Here is a 12,121-nt window from a genome sequence, read left to right as displayed (position 1 = left end):
AAAGCGCCGCTAAAGACCTGTTTTGGTGTAGTGGATCAGGAGTGATTGTCAAGTTATCGTGACTTACATCAACTCTCTGCTGATTTTGAAACAAAAAAAAATACACTTGAATCATGATCCTGGTTTTGTATGCTTGTGGAATATACAAGGAAAAGGCAGAAAGAAAGGAGGTTTAACTGATTTGGATGCGATCTTGAAGGAAGCTTCAATTGTGAGCTTCCCATTTAACAATTTCTATCCTCTAGCATTGAACTTTATCACGTGAACTGCTTTGCTCTCCATTTTCCCATCACCAAATGCTAATGTTAGTAAAACGTGAGTCACATCACAACTCCAGTTTCATATAGAAAAAATGGCACACCACTTTTTATTTCACTACTAGGATGAGAATCTGTATATTTAAATCATTCAGTTATGGTATAAGTCCATGAAAAGACTTCATACATAATTTGGTACCTAAGTTTGGCTTCTTTTTTTTCTGGTACTTTTTTTAGTTCAATGTGGTACTTGTATTTGACAAAAGTTATACATTTTGGTACTCAAAAAAACTGTGTTAATTTTTAAGTGTTTGATTTGGTTTTGGAGTTGATCTGATGAAAATTCATAATTAACTAATAATATTAACAATTAACTTTCATCAAATCAATCCTAAAACCCGAATTAAATCACATCCATCGCAAAATTAAACAAATTCACAATGAACACTAAATTTATTCTAATTACCAAAATCATAAAACATTCAAACCTAATAATATTAGCAATTAATTTTCATGAAATCAACTCTAAAACATGAGTTAAACACTAAAAAGTTAACACCATTATCATTGGTTACCAAAACATATAGTTTTTTTGTCCAATTCAAGTACCAAATTAGATAAAAATAATAATACAAGTACCAAAGTACTCAGGTACCAAATAATATATTGAACCGTCCTTGAAATTTCTCGAGCGACTCAGTATTTAGAGTGCATAAGAAACTTTTACATGTATACAATACCTTTTCAATATCAATGATCTGGAAAAACTCTCCCAAAGTGATGAAATCCTTCAACCCAAGCTTTGTTCTCTTGGAACCCAAGATTGTAATAGTACTGTAAACTAGCTTCCACCAGCCACCTGCCTTCATTCCATTTATAGAAACAAAACTCTAAAACTATATCATTAACTTCATTTCAACAACTAGAATATAAGTTCATGTTCACCTTTTCTAGATTCAAGGTAGGATCTGGAGTTGGATTGTGAGATTCTAGCAGCTTCACCAGAGCTTCAATGTCAGATTTTTTTGAGGATAGGACTCCAAAAATCCCTCTATTGGTTCCCTGGAACACATATACAGAAAAAAAAACAATTATCTCAGGAGTTGTTCACCATGTTATTCTGGGGATATAGAGGAGGACCATACCTTTGAGTTGCTGTAAGAGTTCAGCTTTGAGGTGAGAAAGTGTGTTAGGATCTTGTAATACATCATCCTCACCGCCGATTAAGCCAGCGTTAGGTTCAGCCACTTTGGTGATTAAATAGGGGTTGAATCTAGTGGTGATAGCCATTGGATATATGGTTGAGACGGCCCTACAGGAAGCTTTCATCTTTCCATTGATTCTGGAAATGGGAGTAAGCAAAGGGGGAGCATGGATTGGTTGAGGGTGGATAAGCTTGTTGAAAATGGGGGCAGACATTGGTTGAATCAAGTTTTGCCTTCTTTGTGTTGAGGAAAGAAAATGAAGCACAGATTAGAGAGGTCATAATCTTACATCTTACCCTTAAACAACCCCAATGGCACCATTCATTCAGACAAAAAGTCGGGCCTTGTCCCCCGTCAAATATCGACAATAAACAACAGTTGTAAATTTAAGGGCCCGTTCTCCTTTGCGTTAAAAAATGACTTTTTAAAAAGTCATTTTCTCTTAAAAGGAACGAAGAACGGCCTCCATTTCGGGAAAAAAAATCACCATCGGAGAAGTCTTTTTCTCCAGACGAAGAAGTTAAAATTTTCTCCTTTTCTTCAGCCAAAAGTGCTTTTGGCTGGTAATTTCCATTTTTCTCCCCCAAAAAATATTCTTCACTCTAGTTCTTTGCCTGAAATATCAAGTTCTTTGCCTTTGTTTATTTTCCTCTGGTTCTTTGTTCCTCTTCCGCCGGTGAGTTTCTTTATTTGCATTTCAGTTGATGAAATCGGTATGAAATTGGATTTCGTTTGGGCACCTTATGTATTTGCATCTGCATTATTGAACAAAATCGATACTTTTATATTTTGATGTTAACTTCTACAATTACCTCATTCATGCTGTCTGCTTTGTAATTTGACGAACATATTTTTTTCCTTTCCTTCTCTGATTACTAGGCCATTTCGTTCTCTGATCTTTTCTGGGTCACAAAACTCAATATGGCAAACATCTGGATTCTGTCTCAGATGCTCTCTTCGTTGCACTTTCTATCATGGTTTAGGGTCAAAAGCTTCACTGAAGCAGTTTTCTGTGAAAATGCCATGAAGTTTATTTATTTTACTAAAAGAGGATTTGGCTAGTCAAAGTAATTGTGATTCATGTTAATGGAAAGTTGCCTTTTAATTAATTCCATATACAGTGAGATCGAGTAGAAACTAAAAGACTTTGGTTATAGTCTTTCCAAAAGTGGAAGATTTCGTTTCTACTTACTCCTCCAGTGTGTATTCTTTTTTCGTTTAAGTTCATTGAATTTATTATTTGATGAAATGTTTTCTTGGAAATTTTGCTGCAGAGTGTTTTTGTAGTGTTGAAGTTTTCTTAATGAATATACATCTTCCAATCTGTGTTTTTCTAATTAGTTTTTATATTAAAATGGTATGCTATGAGATATTCATAGAGCCTCTAATCAGTTCACAAATCCTACAATGGCAGGCTACGAAGAAGCATTTGAATCAACGTATTCAGACCTGGATGGTAAAATGGAAACACAGAAAGAAATCTTGAAGAGCATTCAAACAAGTGTAAGTGCACATGTGTTTCCATCTTTGACATCATAGCCAGATTATCTCCTCAATTAGAAGCATTTGAAACAACAGCATGTAAGTCGTAACCAGTTGCACTCTTTTGTTTATTCAAAGTATTCTAGTGCTGCTTTTGCTAGCATATGCTTCACTCTAATGCTCGTTTAATTATTTTTTCAGGCATAGCTGAAGTTGTTGTTATGCTGGTCACAACTGCCTTGGTGACACTTGTAATGCTTCTGTGGCGACCAATTTGCTTATGGCTTTGTGTTTACATAATGCATTACTTTATATCTAATATGCTGGACATTGTTATGATATATGTAATGCTATTTTAGTATAGTTGACTCGTAGGTGTCATTCTTTGAAGAATTTTTTCCGATTTGTACACTTCTTTTAGGAACTGATCTAGAAAAAAAGAAGTTTGAACTTGAAATTCGATTTTATAGTGGTACAATTTGTAGATGAAGATATAGAAAATTATATTTCCCCTCTGTCTTGATGATTCAATTTTTGCTGATATTATTGGTTATATTCTTATTTCTTTTAATGCCTGCATGCTCTTGATTACCACTGCTTGCCCCTAGAGTGTTGTATTCTTTGCTTTATATGGTGATGGGGCTGCTAATCAAGGGCAGTTGTTTGAGGATTTGAACATCTCTGCACTTTGGGATCTGCCTGTAATTTTGGTCTGCGAGAATAATCATTGTGAGAAATTTTAATTGGAATGAAATTTTATTGGTCTATTAAATTTTTGTGGACTTTATTTATTTCATGTAACAGATGGTATGGGGACGGCTGAGTGGAGAGCCGCAAAAAGTCCTGCTTACTACAAACGTGGGGATTATGCTCCTGGTTTGAAGGTAAGACTTGGTTGGCTGAGAGATAAATAGTGGTTATAATTTGTTGGTTCTTTAGTATTGTTATTATGATTATTAAGTAAATGAGGATTTAGATGTATGTGATGTCGAAGTGACTATGACCAGTAGATGTCGTAAGAGTGATAGTGGATGGTAAAAAACTGTGATAGTTGTGATTTTGGGCCATGTGAGATGCTTCTGCTGGTTTTATATTGTTGTTTTGTTCTCTTATCCTTTTATATAAGAAACTAAACGTTTGAATGAAGTTTCAGAAAAGCAGAATCTCAAGGGATTTTTCCTGCTTATACTATCGGTTCTTAATATTTAAGTTTGTTTTCTTCTAAGGTGTAAGGCATTGATGCAAAAAGAATGCCTTCTAGCAGAACTTTAAAGCAACAACCTCTCTGGTCAACTTAAGAAGCGTACTTTTTTTTTTGACAAAACATGTCTTAGGAGAATGCATGCTTAAAATTCCTTTTCTCCAGACAATAGACATTGATGTATTTTTTAACTTCAATTCTATTTGTTATGTGTTTCATATCTTCTAGGTGGATGGAATGGATGCTCTTGCTGTGAAGCAAGCTTGCACGTTTGCCAAAGAACATGCTTTGAAGAATGGACCAATTGTAAGTTTATTCATCCGAAGAGCTGCTCACATTAAAAATGGCACTTCTTTTCATTCTTTGTGCACCCAGCAGTTGAACCGCAGCAATTTTGCAGATGTGGTCCATGCTATATCTATGAAAAGTGTGTTCAGCATTTACTACAATCCAAGGTATGTTGCTGCTCCAATTAGATGCTTTACAGCCAATATTATGGGGATTCTATTGGAAATTTTATGAGAGACCGTGCAATGCTAGCCTTGGAGAGGGAAAATAATTTGACCTGAGTGAATAGCATGCATAAATGTTTAAATGGTAAATTTAGTGCTTGTAGATGCAACTTGGTTTTTAAGTGGGTGATTTTGGGTTGCATTTTTCACTTGTTTCCTCATTTAATTAAAGCCTGAATCGCACTGTACCGTATTGGGACATCCTTTCTCTATCCCAAAATAATTCACGTCTTAATATAATAAGAAGTTTGAACACTATCTTTAGTTTAAATACATGGTGTCATAGATACGAATTGATATTATTATTGAAAAATAATCGCAAGCTTGACTCCTCGTCCTCAATATCATCATGAATCCAAACAGGGGGAAGTTCTGTGTCCTTTTTCACGCGGAGAAAACATTTAAATTACCATTGGTCCTATATTTAGCCTAAAGAATGGACGAAAGACCTACTCTACCTAGCTATCAAGGCCTTAATTCAAGTTTTCATTTCGCAGATACACAGGAGTTGTAACCGGAATTAGTGAGATGGATCCTGTTAGATGGTCTGGTTCAAAATGGAGATGCCTGCTGGTATGGTTGCAGACATTGCTTATACATTTCCAAATATTATACAAGTTCATAAATGAAATATGCCTTTCTGCTTTTAATACTGCCATAGCTTGTAATAAGGTTCCATTCAAACCTTAAGGTTATTATTGTAAAAGAGCTATATATGTTTAGGCTTTGACAAAAGTAATTACACAGGACAATTCTCTTTTCATGATTTGTCTTTCTGTCCTTGAAATTAAGCTGATATACCTAACTGGATAGGGTTTCTCCAATTATTTGTTTCAGTACATAATTCATGTAGAATTGTTGCTTTTTGTCTACGCTTGTTTAGAAGCAGTGTCGAGCGATACTGCTTTATCCTGCAAAATACTTCTCTTGTATTATCAATAATTAACCCTCATTCGTCCAGCCTAGATATGCATTAAGCAGAATGAACATAACAAAAAATGGCCTTGTCTGGTGGACCTTATTTTCTCGAGGAAGCGCTTTACTCACTCTTTGTGTTCTTCATCAGACAGTCTCGACTTTCATTTTCATATGCTTATCAAATATAAGTATTATATTAATCAAATCATTTTCATATGCTTATCAAATATAAGTATTGTATTAACCAAATCATTTATTGAATATAACCAAATCATTTTCATATGCTTATCAAATATAGCATCTAGTTTAATGAATTCACTTTAAATTATAAATGCTATTGACAAATTTTTAGTATTTATATTTGGTATATAAATATTATCCCTTTTTAAAATTTTAATCCAAATATATGTAATATTTTAATTCGTTAGGTTTATGTTTTTTATGTTATGTTAGTATATAATATGGGTTATATATTCAAATACATTTTAAAATAAAATAATACAAATGTGTTAAAAGCATTAATTAAAAATAAAAAATAATTTTTATAATAATACAATCGTATCAATATCTAATTACAAATATTTAATTTTTATATTTAAATATTTAAATATAGTTTATATATTCTAATTAAAATTTATAAATAATTAATATTAATTACTTAGAAATATTTAAAATTAATATTATATAATAAAATATTAACAATAAGTTATAATAAATTATTTTTTATATTTTTGCTAAAATGTCATAATATTAACTAATTTGAACATTATTTAAATATATATTTATTACTTTCTAATCTCATGTCTAAAATAGACATTTTATTTTTTAAAAATATTTTTTTACAACAATGTCAAACACTTAAATTTCTGAAAAACATTCTCGAAAGCAATAAAGAACAGTAAATTAGCTTGAGATCCGAGCCACTCATTTTTCAACAAACATTATAATAGTACCCTACCAAATAAAGTGGTACCTCTGCCCCCTGCCTACAAAGCCTCACCTCACCCTTCACTTCACTCACCAAACCCAACACAAGTTCAGCTTTTATCTTTCTCCTTCTTTGGACATCAATGGCAGATTATGAGCCAACACATCATCATCATCATCATCATCAAAACCAAACAATCCCAAAAGAAACTGCTCTCCAAGCATTAAACACGGTTATCCAACTTCATTTTGAGAAAACCCTGGAAAAGAAAAGAGCTATAGACCTCCAAAAGAAGGAGCTTCACAAGCTTTTCCAGCTCTTCTTCATCTTCCTGGGAATCATCTTAATGGCTCAGTCTCAGTCCAGTCGTCTGCAGTGTCGCCACTGCTGGGCTCTCATCACTCTGCTTTCGCTGTCGCATCTCATATTCTATGTCCGGCTCAAACCTTGAGGTGCATCAATGGGTTCAAGTACCAGAGGAGGTGCCACAAGCTGACGCTTGGCTTGGCTACAGAGAAGCTGAGGGAAATGAAGTTGAGGATTAACAATGGAGAGTTTGTTGATGGGTTTGGAGAAGAGGATGAGTTCGAAATTCATTACCAGGAACCCCCTGAGAATTACTTTGCTAAATTCAAGAGGAACTGGGCATTGTATTTTGGCTTCCTGATCTTGATCTATGCCTTCATGGTCTCTTCTTCTGTTGTGCTGCTTTGTTTTTAATTAGGTGTATCAGGGTTTTTGCTTTCCAACTCTTCTGTGGATTTTTCTTCTTTTAACGGGCAGGATAGTTATTTGACCTACTGATTGCTGTGTGTATCTGTTAGATTCTTTATTGGGCTCCCTATTATTGAAAATTTCAAATTGATGTTGATTATTCTTAATTTGGTTTTAAAAGTGCATAGAAAAAAAACAATACTTTTAAAGGATCATTCTTAATTTAATTATTATTATATTGTTTTATAATGTAAAAATATGTATTAAATATATTTAAATTCATTAATATTATAATATATGAATTATAAAAATATGAATTATAATAAAAATAATAATTGACTTAAAGGTAGTGCATATTATTACAACATAATATTATTATTTTGATATTAATAAATATTCAACTTAAAATATAGTATAAAAATAATAAAATAATTTGTGATAATTCTTTTTTATATAATAATGAAATATAAATTCTAAATACTTTTTAAGTATTTAATATAAGTTGTTTGTAAAATTTAATTGGGATGTATAAATAAAATTTATATTTTATAGTCAATATAAATGAAAGACAAATTTGGTTAAATTTGTCACATCCCATAATTTATTAATTTATGCACAATAATGAAAATAATGAAATGTTGTGATTTAGTAGTAAGAACTCTTAGTTATCTTAGAGTTTTCTAGTTTGAATCCCTTTGTTTTCATATTTTTTTAATTAAATTTTTGCACATATTTAACATGTGCATTTAAGCCTTGTGGTCCACCCCTATAGCTGCCCCAAATAGTGTGACTCCCGTTCTCCTTTAGCAAGTCAAATTTGTCATAAGTTGTAAGACACATCCATCTTTTCACTTATTGTCTTACTTTATTGCCGAAACCTCATTTTTTACCAAAATGTTGTGATACAATGAACCTGGTCATGATTGACCAAGCTACGCACACTCTTGTCTTCCTTTACCCTCATTTTCACCATATTCTTTTTTCTTCTTTTTCATTTTTCTTCATCTTTTTTTCTCTCTTAAATTGAAAAGAGCCATGACCATATCCCTTTAATTTTTGTTCTTCAACCACCACAACCAACCTTTCCACCACCATCAAGTGACCTCCTAGCCACCTTAAACGCCGCCCTCTCACTCCCCCTCCATTCTACCTTCATGCACTGCCGTGACCGTTACCGCGAACTACAGCAGATCTTCTCCTCCATTTTTTCTCTTATCTCCTTTTTCTTCCAAACTTTGGTGACTGAACCCTCTCCCTTTATATTTTTTTCACTACCATCGGATTGCCGCTCCGTTATTGTCGAACCACTGTCGTCGTCGTTGTCATTGTCATTGGACCACCATTGACGCCGCCACCGGTAATCAAGATTTTTTCCTTTTTACTTCCTTTTTCTTTTTTTGATTCCTTAGTGAATAAAACTCACATTTTCTATCACTTTATCGATTATTTTTAGAGCATTCAAAATCGTTGATCTCATTCCATTCTCGATCCTTCGACCATCTCGTATTAAATCAAGTGTAAGTGAGGTTATTCGATTCGTAAATCTTTTTTTGTAGAAATACCATGGTTGGCCGAATGGTATAGTGTTTTATTGTTATCAAAATATTTTATTATTCGTTTATCATAGTACTAGTGTGATTTCGTAACAACTTGAAGGACCAAACGACGCCAACCCAAGAAATCCTTAGTGAGTTGACGAGCACATCGAAACCGAGTCTCGATTTAAGGGTAAGTGATGGTGAGAACTATTTTGAATGGTTAAAACTTTAAGTATTAAAATAAATTCAATAGATTTATAACTAATGAAAGTGTTTGTTGCAATAGATTCATCTACTAGCTTAGATCCAAGCGGAACCTCTTCTAGTAGGATTGTGGCCATCGGATCTACGGTTTAAGGTGTGGGATCTAACTTTTGATTTGAGTATAATATGATACTATTTTATTTTAATAAAATGTTATTAAATTAATTAAATCAATAGTACACTGAGTACTTAAGTGGAGTTGAAAAACTCAACCAAGAGGTTTGTAAATGTCCTAAACCATTAAATGATGTAAAAATCTATGATTTGTGATCTGTGGTGTATGTAGTGTTGATCTCAACTCTATGTTAAATGATTCATGGCTAAATTGATATGTGATGATCTAAACATGTGGTATGTGTATATGTGTGATGAGATCCATGTTTTAATATAAAAATATATATATTAAAGCATGTTAAAGTGAAATCTATGTGATATATGAAAATGTGAGCATGATACATGCATATGTGTAAATATTGAGGAATATGAGTTATGAGCATGATTTTGTGAAATATGCGAAAAGTGAAATATATGTGTTAAATTGGCCAAATCACATGCATAGGGCGGGTTTGTGAAATGAGGAAGTTGTGTGACAGCTTAATTGCAATTATGTGGTCATTATCAACAATTATGTTGTGGCTTGTCCACAATGTGTTATGTGGCCTTTTCGGCATCTATGTCGTGGCTTGTCCATAAATGTTGTGTTATTGGATGGACGAGTTCTGGGGAACTCAATATCGGTGTGTAGCAGAGATGGGTAGGAAATACTTCAAATGTGCATCGTTACATAAGCATGTCTCAGTATGGTCATATATATGTGTAAAGTTTGATGATATGTGATTTCTGTAAAAATCATAAATATGATGATTTGGACGTGTTAGTCGATGTGTTGTAATATATGATAAATCATATATATATGTATGTATGTATATGTGTGTGTGTGTGTGTGTGTGTGTGTGTTTGTAACGACCTCACATTGAGCCTTTTTAAAGCTCACCCGTGTTACTTGTGTGTCTCAGGTAATCCTCGTAATTAGAACTCAGATTCGGTTATCGAAGGAGCTCTCAGAATAATGTTTTCTTGGTTATGGATTTTAAAAATAATTTTGGAACTTTTACGAACTATATGAGTTTGTTTTGGATTTTATTATGGACTTTAATTTTGGTTTGTCTTAATAACTTTTTAGGACTTTATTTTAAGTTGTGGACTGTAGCATGGGAATTTCTATTTTGATATTTTTGGGAAATATTGCATGGGTTGTTTTTATAGGATTTTTATTTTAAATGATTGTTAAATGTTTTAATAATTATTAGCTGCTGCAATCGTATAATACAAGTATTTTTAAATAAAAAGGAACAAATTAATTTCTATTGAAAAGAACATAATGTTTTCAAAATAACTTGTTTCGAGGACAAATGGATTTTTCTTATGAAAACGTTTTGGCCATCTTCATAGCCTATGCAATTACTCAGATTGAGTCGTAACGTCTAGGCGCAGTTTGAGGGGTTAGAAAAATAACTAAACATGTTGTCTTTTTTATTAGGTTTTTTTTTTAATTTAGAGAAATAGGTCATTTTTGGAGAGAAAAAATGGAAGCACGTCTAGCTAGGCGTGCTTTCTCCTAGGGTTTATAGGAAAGCTCGCCCAGCTGGATGCATTTTTCCTTTCTTCTGGATGCATTTTTCCTTTCTTTCTCTTAGGGTTAAGGTTTTTTTTGTTAGGTTTAGGGGTTTTGTTAGGGTTAAGGTTTTTTAAGGATTTAGGGGTTAAAGTGCGAAAGCTCATGGGTAGATTTGAAGCGTAGGGATGTGATAACGCGCCTCAGAACACGTACATTTCATATGTCATGGCGGGATAGGACCATTATCTCAGAAATCTATCCTAGGGAAGTCAGGTTTTGGGGTGACATTGCTTTTTATGATCACGGGTCAAAATCTAGGTGGAGGTCCTAGTCGATGGTCGTGATGTGATCACGGGTTCGAGTATAATTGAGGGTCAGCTGACTGTCATTATACGATCACTAGTTCAAGCTTTTTGGATACCTACAAATGATGCCTTATATATATCATACATAAGATTGAGGTCATAACCATAGGGAAAAATAAAGGGATTTTCGATGTAATTAATGCAATTTTTTTCTCTATTTCTAGGAACCTGGTATCTTTAACTTTTCATTCTTATCCGAAGGTTGACACCGAGGTGGATACAATAGGGCTCTCAAACGGAGAGCGAATGTTCCAATACAGTAAAGGTCAAACTCAGGTCAGCACGACATCGATTGTAGTTATTAACGGGTTGTTTAATAACAACAACCGTTGTCACCCTGAAATGAGCATCACCTTTACTGTACTGCATAGGCATCATTTTCGGGTATCTAAAAAGTTTGAGCTTGCGACCGCATAACAATCCTCAACTGGCTCCTTCGTTATACCCCGATCCATGACTGCATAATGACCATCGATTGAGACCTCTACGTAGACGTCCTTCTGTTGCCGTACAAAACAAAATCACCTCAGAACCTGACTTCCCCAGGATAGGCTTCGGAGGTAATGTGATAGGCTTGGCCAGCCACCCTTACACACATTAGAAACACATTGAAAATTTTAGATTTGCTTTGAGTGAAAATTCTCTTTCAGTTCTCCAAGAATTTTCTCTTGAGTTTTCTTTAGAAGTTTTTTTAACAATCTTTTTTATTGTAGGAGCCATCTTCAGCCTTCTTCTTGCCATTGATCTTCATTGGAGGGGAGATTAGAGCCGTTTGAAGGGAGTTGTGAAATCTTTCGGGATTTCAAGGCTTCTTAGGACTTTCTTTTAATTTCTTGCTATTCAATTTCCTTTTTAATTTTCTGTTTTGTGCCGATTTCTCATACTAATTTCTTTAATCTTCTTGTTGTGTTTTTCCAGCCAGCTTCATTAAAGAAAACCATTCGGCCCCTTTTCTTGGCAGTAAAGAACGATCAAACTCCATCTTTTCAATTGTTCTTGCCGAATATTCCTTCTTATTATGTTCAAATTGGTCTGCTAGAATTAAAAGTTTGGTTTGCTGTTTTTCAGATTCAGTTTGGAGAATTCATAAACCTTCTTGATTGCCGAAGATCCATCTTA

The 12,121-nt window shown here is 33.6% G+C and overlaps 1 protein-coding gene, 1 long non-coding RNA gene and 1 pseudogene across 7 annotated transcripts; all 3 read left to right on the top strand.

The window, feature by feature from the left end:
• Positions 1 to 1,920: 1,920 nt before the first annotated feature.
• On the top strand, positions 1,921 to 5,425 carry LOC107947825 (pyruvate dehydrogenase E1 component subunit alpha, mitochondrial). Of its 6 annotated transcripts, none has more exons than XR_005920538.1 (7): positions 1,921 to 2,138; positions 2,877 to 3,043; positions 3,146 to 3,195; positions 3,749 to 3,828; positions 4,374 to 4,451; positions 4,546 to 4,600; positions 5,155 to 5,316. XR_005920538.1 is itself a non-coding variant. In XM_041104172.1 (7 exons), the coding sequence occupies exons 4-7, from the start codon at positions 3,754 to 3,756 to the stop codon at positions 5,345 to 5,347; spliced, it is 423 nt and encodes a 140-aa protein (XP_040960106.1). In that variant the 5' UTR covers positions 1,921 to 2,138; positions 2,877 to 3,043; positions 3,146 to 3,195; positions 3,749 to 3,753; the 3' UTR covers positions 5,348 to 5,425. The 6 variants fall into 6 exon arrangements, 5 of the variants coding, with proteins under 5 accessions (XP_040960106.1, XP_040960105.1, XP_040960108.1 ...); XM_041104172.1 differs by having other exon boundaries at positions 4,524 to 4,600; positions 5,155 to 5,425; XM_041104171.1 differs by having other exon boundaries at positions 3,146 to 3,673; positions 4,524 to 4,600; positions 5,155 to 5,425.
• A 1,129-nt stretch (positions 5,426 to 6,554) lies between these two features.
• Positions 6,555 to 7,299, top strand: LOC107948416 (uncharacterized; annotated as a pseudogene).
• Positions 7,300 to 8,010: 711 nt separating this feature from the next.
• On the top strand, positions 8,011 to 11,646 carry LOC107949283 (uncharacterized). Its single transcript, XR_001697689.2, has 3 exons — positions 8,011 to 8,574; positions 8,671 to 8,945; positions 9,042 to 11,646. It is a non-coding gene; the product is annotated as an uncharacterized lncRNA (long non-coding RNA).
• Positions 11,647 to 12,121: the final 475 nt, after the last annotated feature.

Source organism: Gossypium hirsutum, chromosome D11 (genome assembly GCF_007990345.1).
Source record: "Gossypium hirsutum isolate 1008001.06 chromosome D11, Gossypium_hirsutum_v2.1, whole genome shotgun sequence".
Classification (NCBI taxonomy): Eukaryota; Viridiplantae; Streptophyta; class Magnoliopsida; order Malvales; family Malvaceae; genus Gossypium; species Gossypium hirsutum.
This window is presented reverse-complemented; position numbering and strand designations above follow the sequence as displayed.

Excerpts from the sequence above, each read along its gene's own strand:
- LOC107947825 (XM_041104172.1), top strand. The coding sequence starts at position 3,754 with ATGGGGACGGCTGAGTGGAGAGCCGCAAAAAGTCCTGCTTACTACAAA. Across the intron at positions 4,452-4,523 it reads CTTTGAAGAATGGACCAATT|TTGAACCGCAGCAATTTTGC; the intron begins GTAAGTTTATTC and ends TGCACCCAGCAG. Across the intron at positions 4,601-5,154 it reads AGCATTTACTACAATCCAAG|ATACACAGGAGTTGTAACCG; the intron begins GTATGTTGCTGC and ends TTCATTTCGCAG.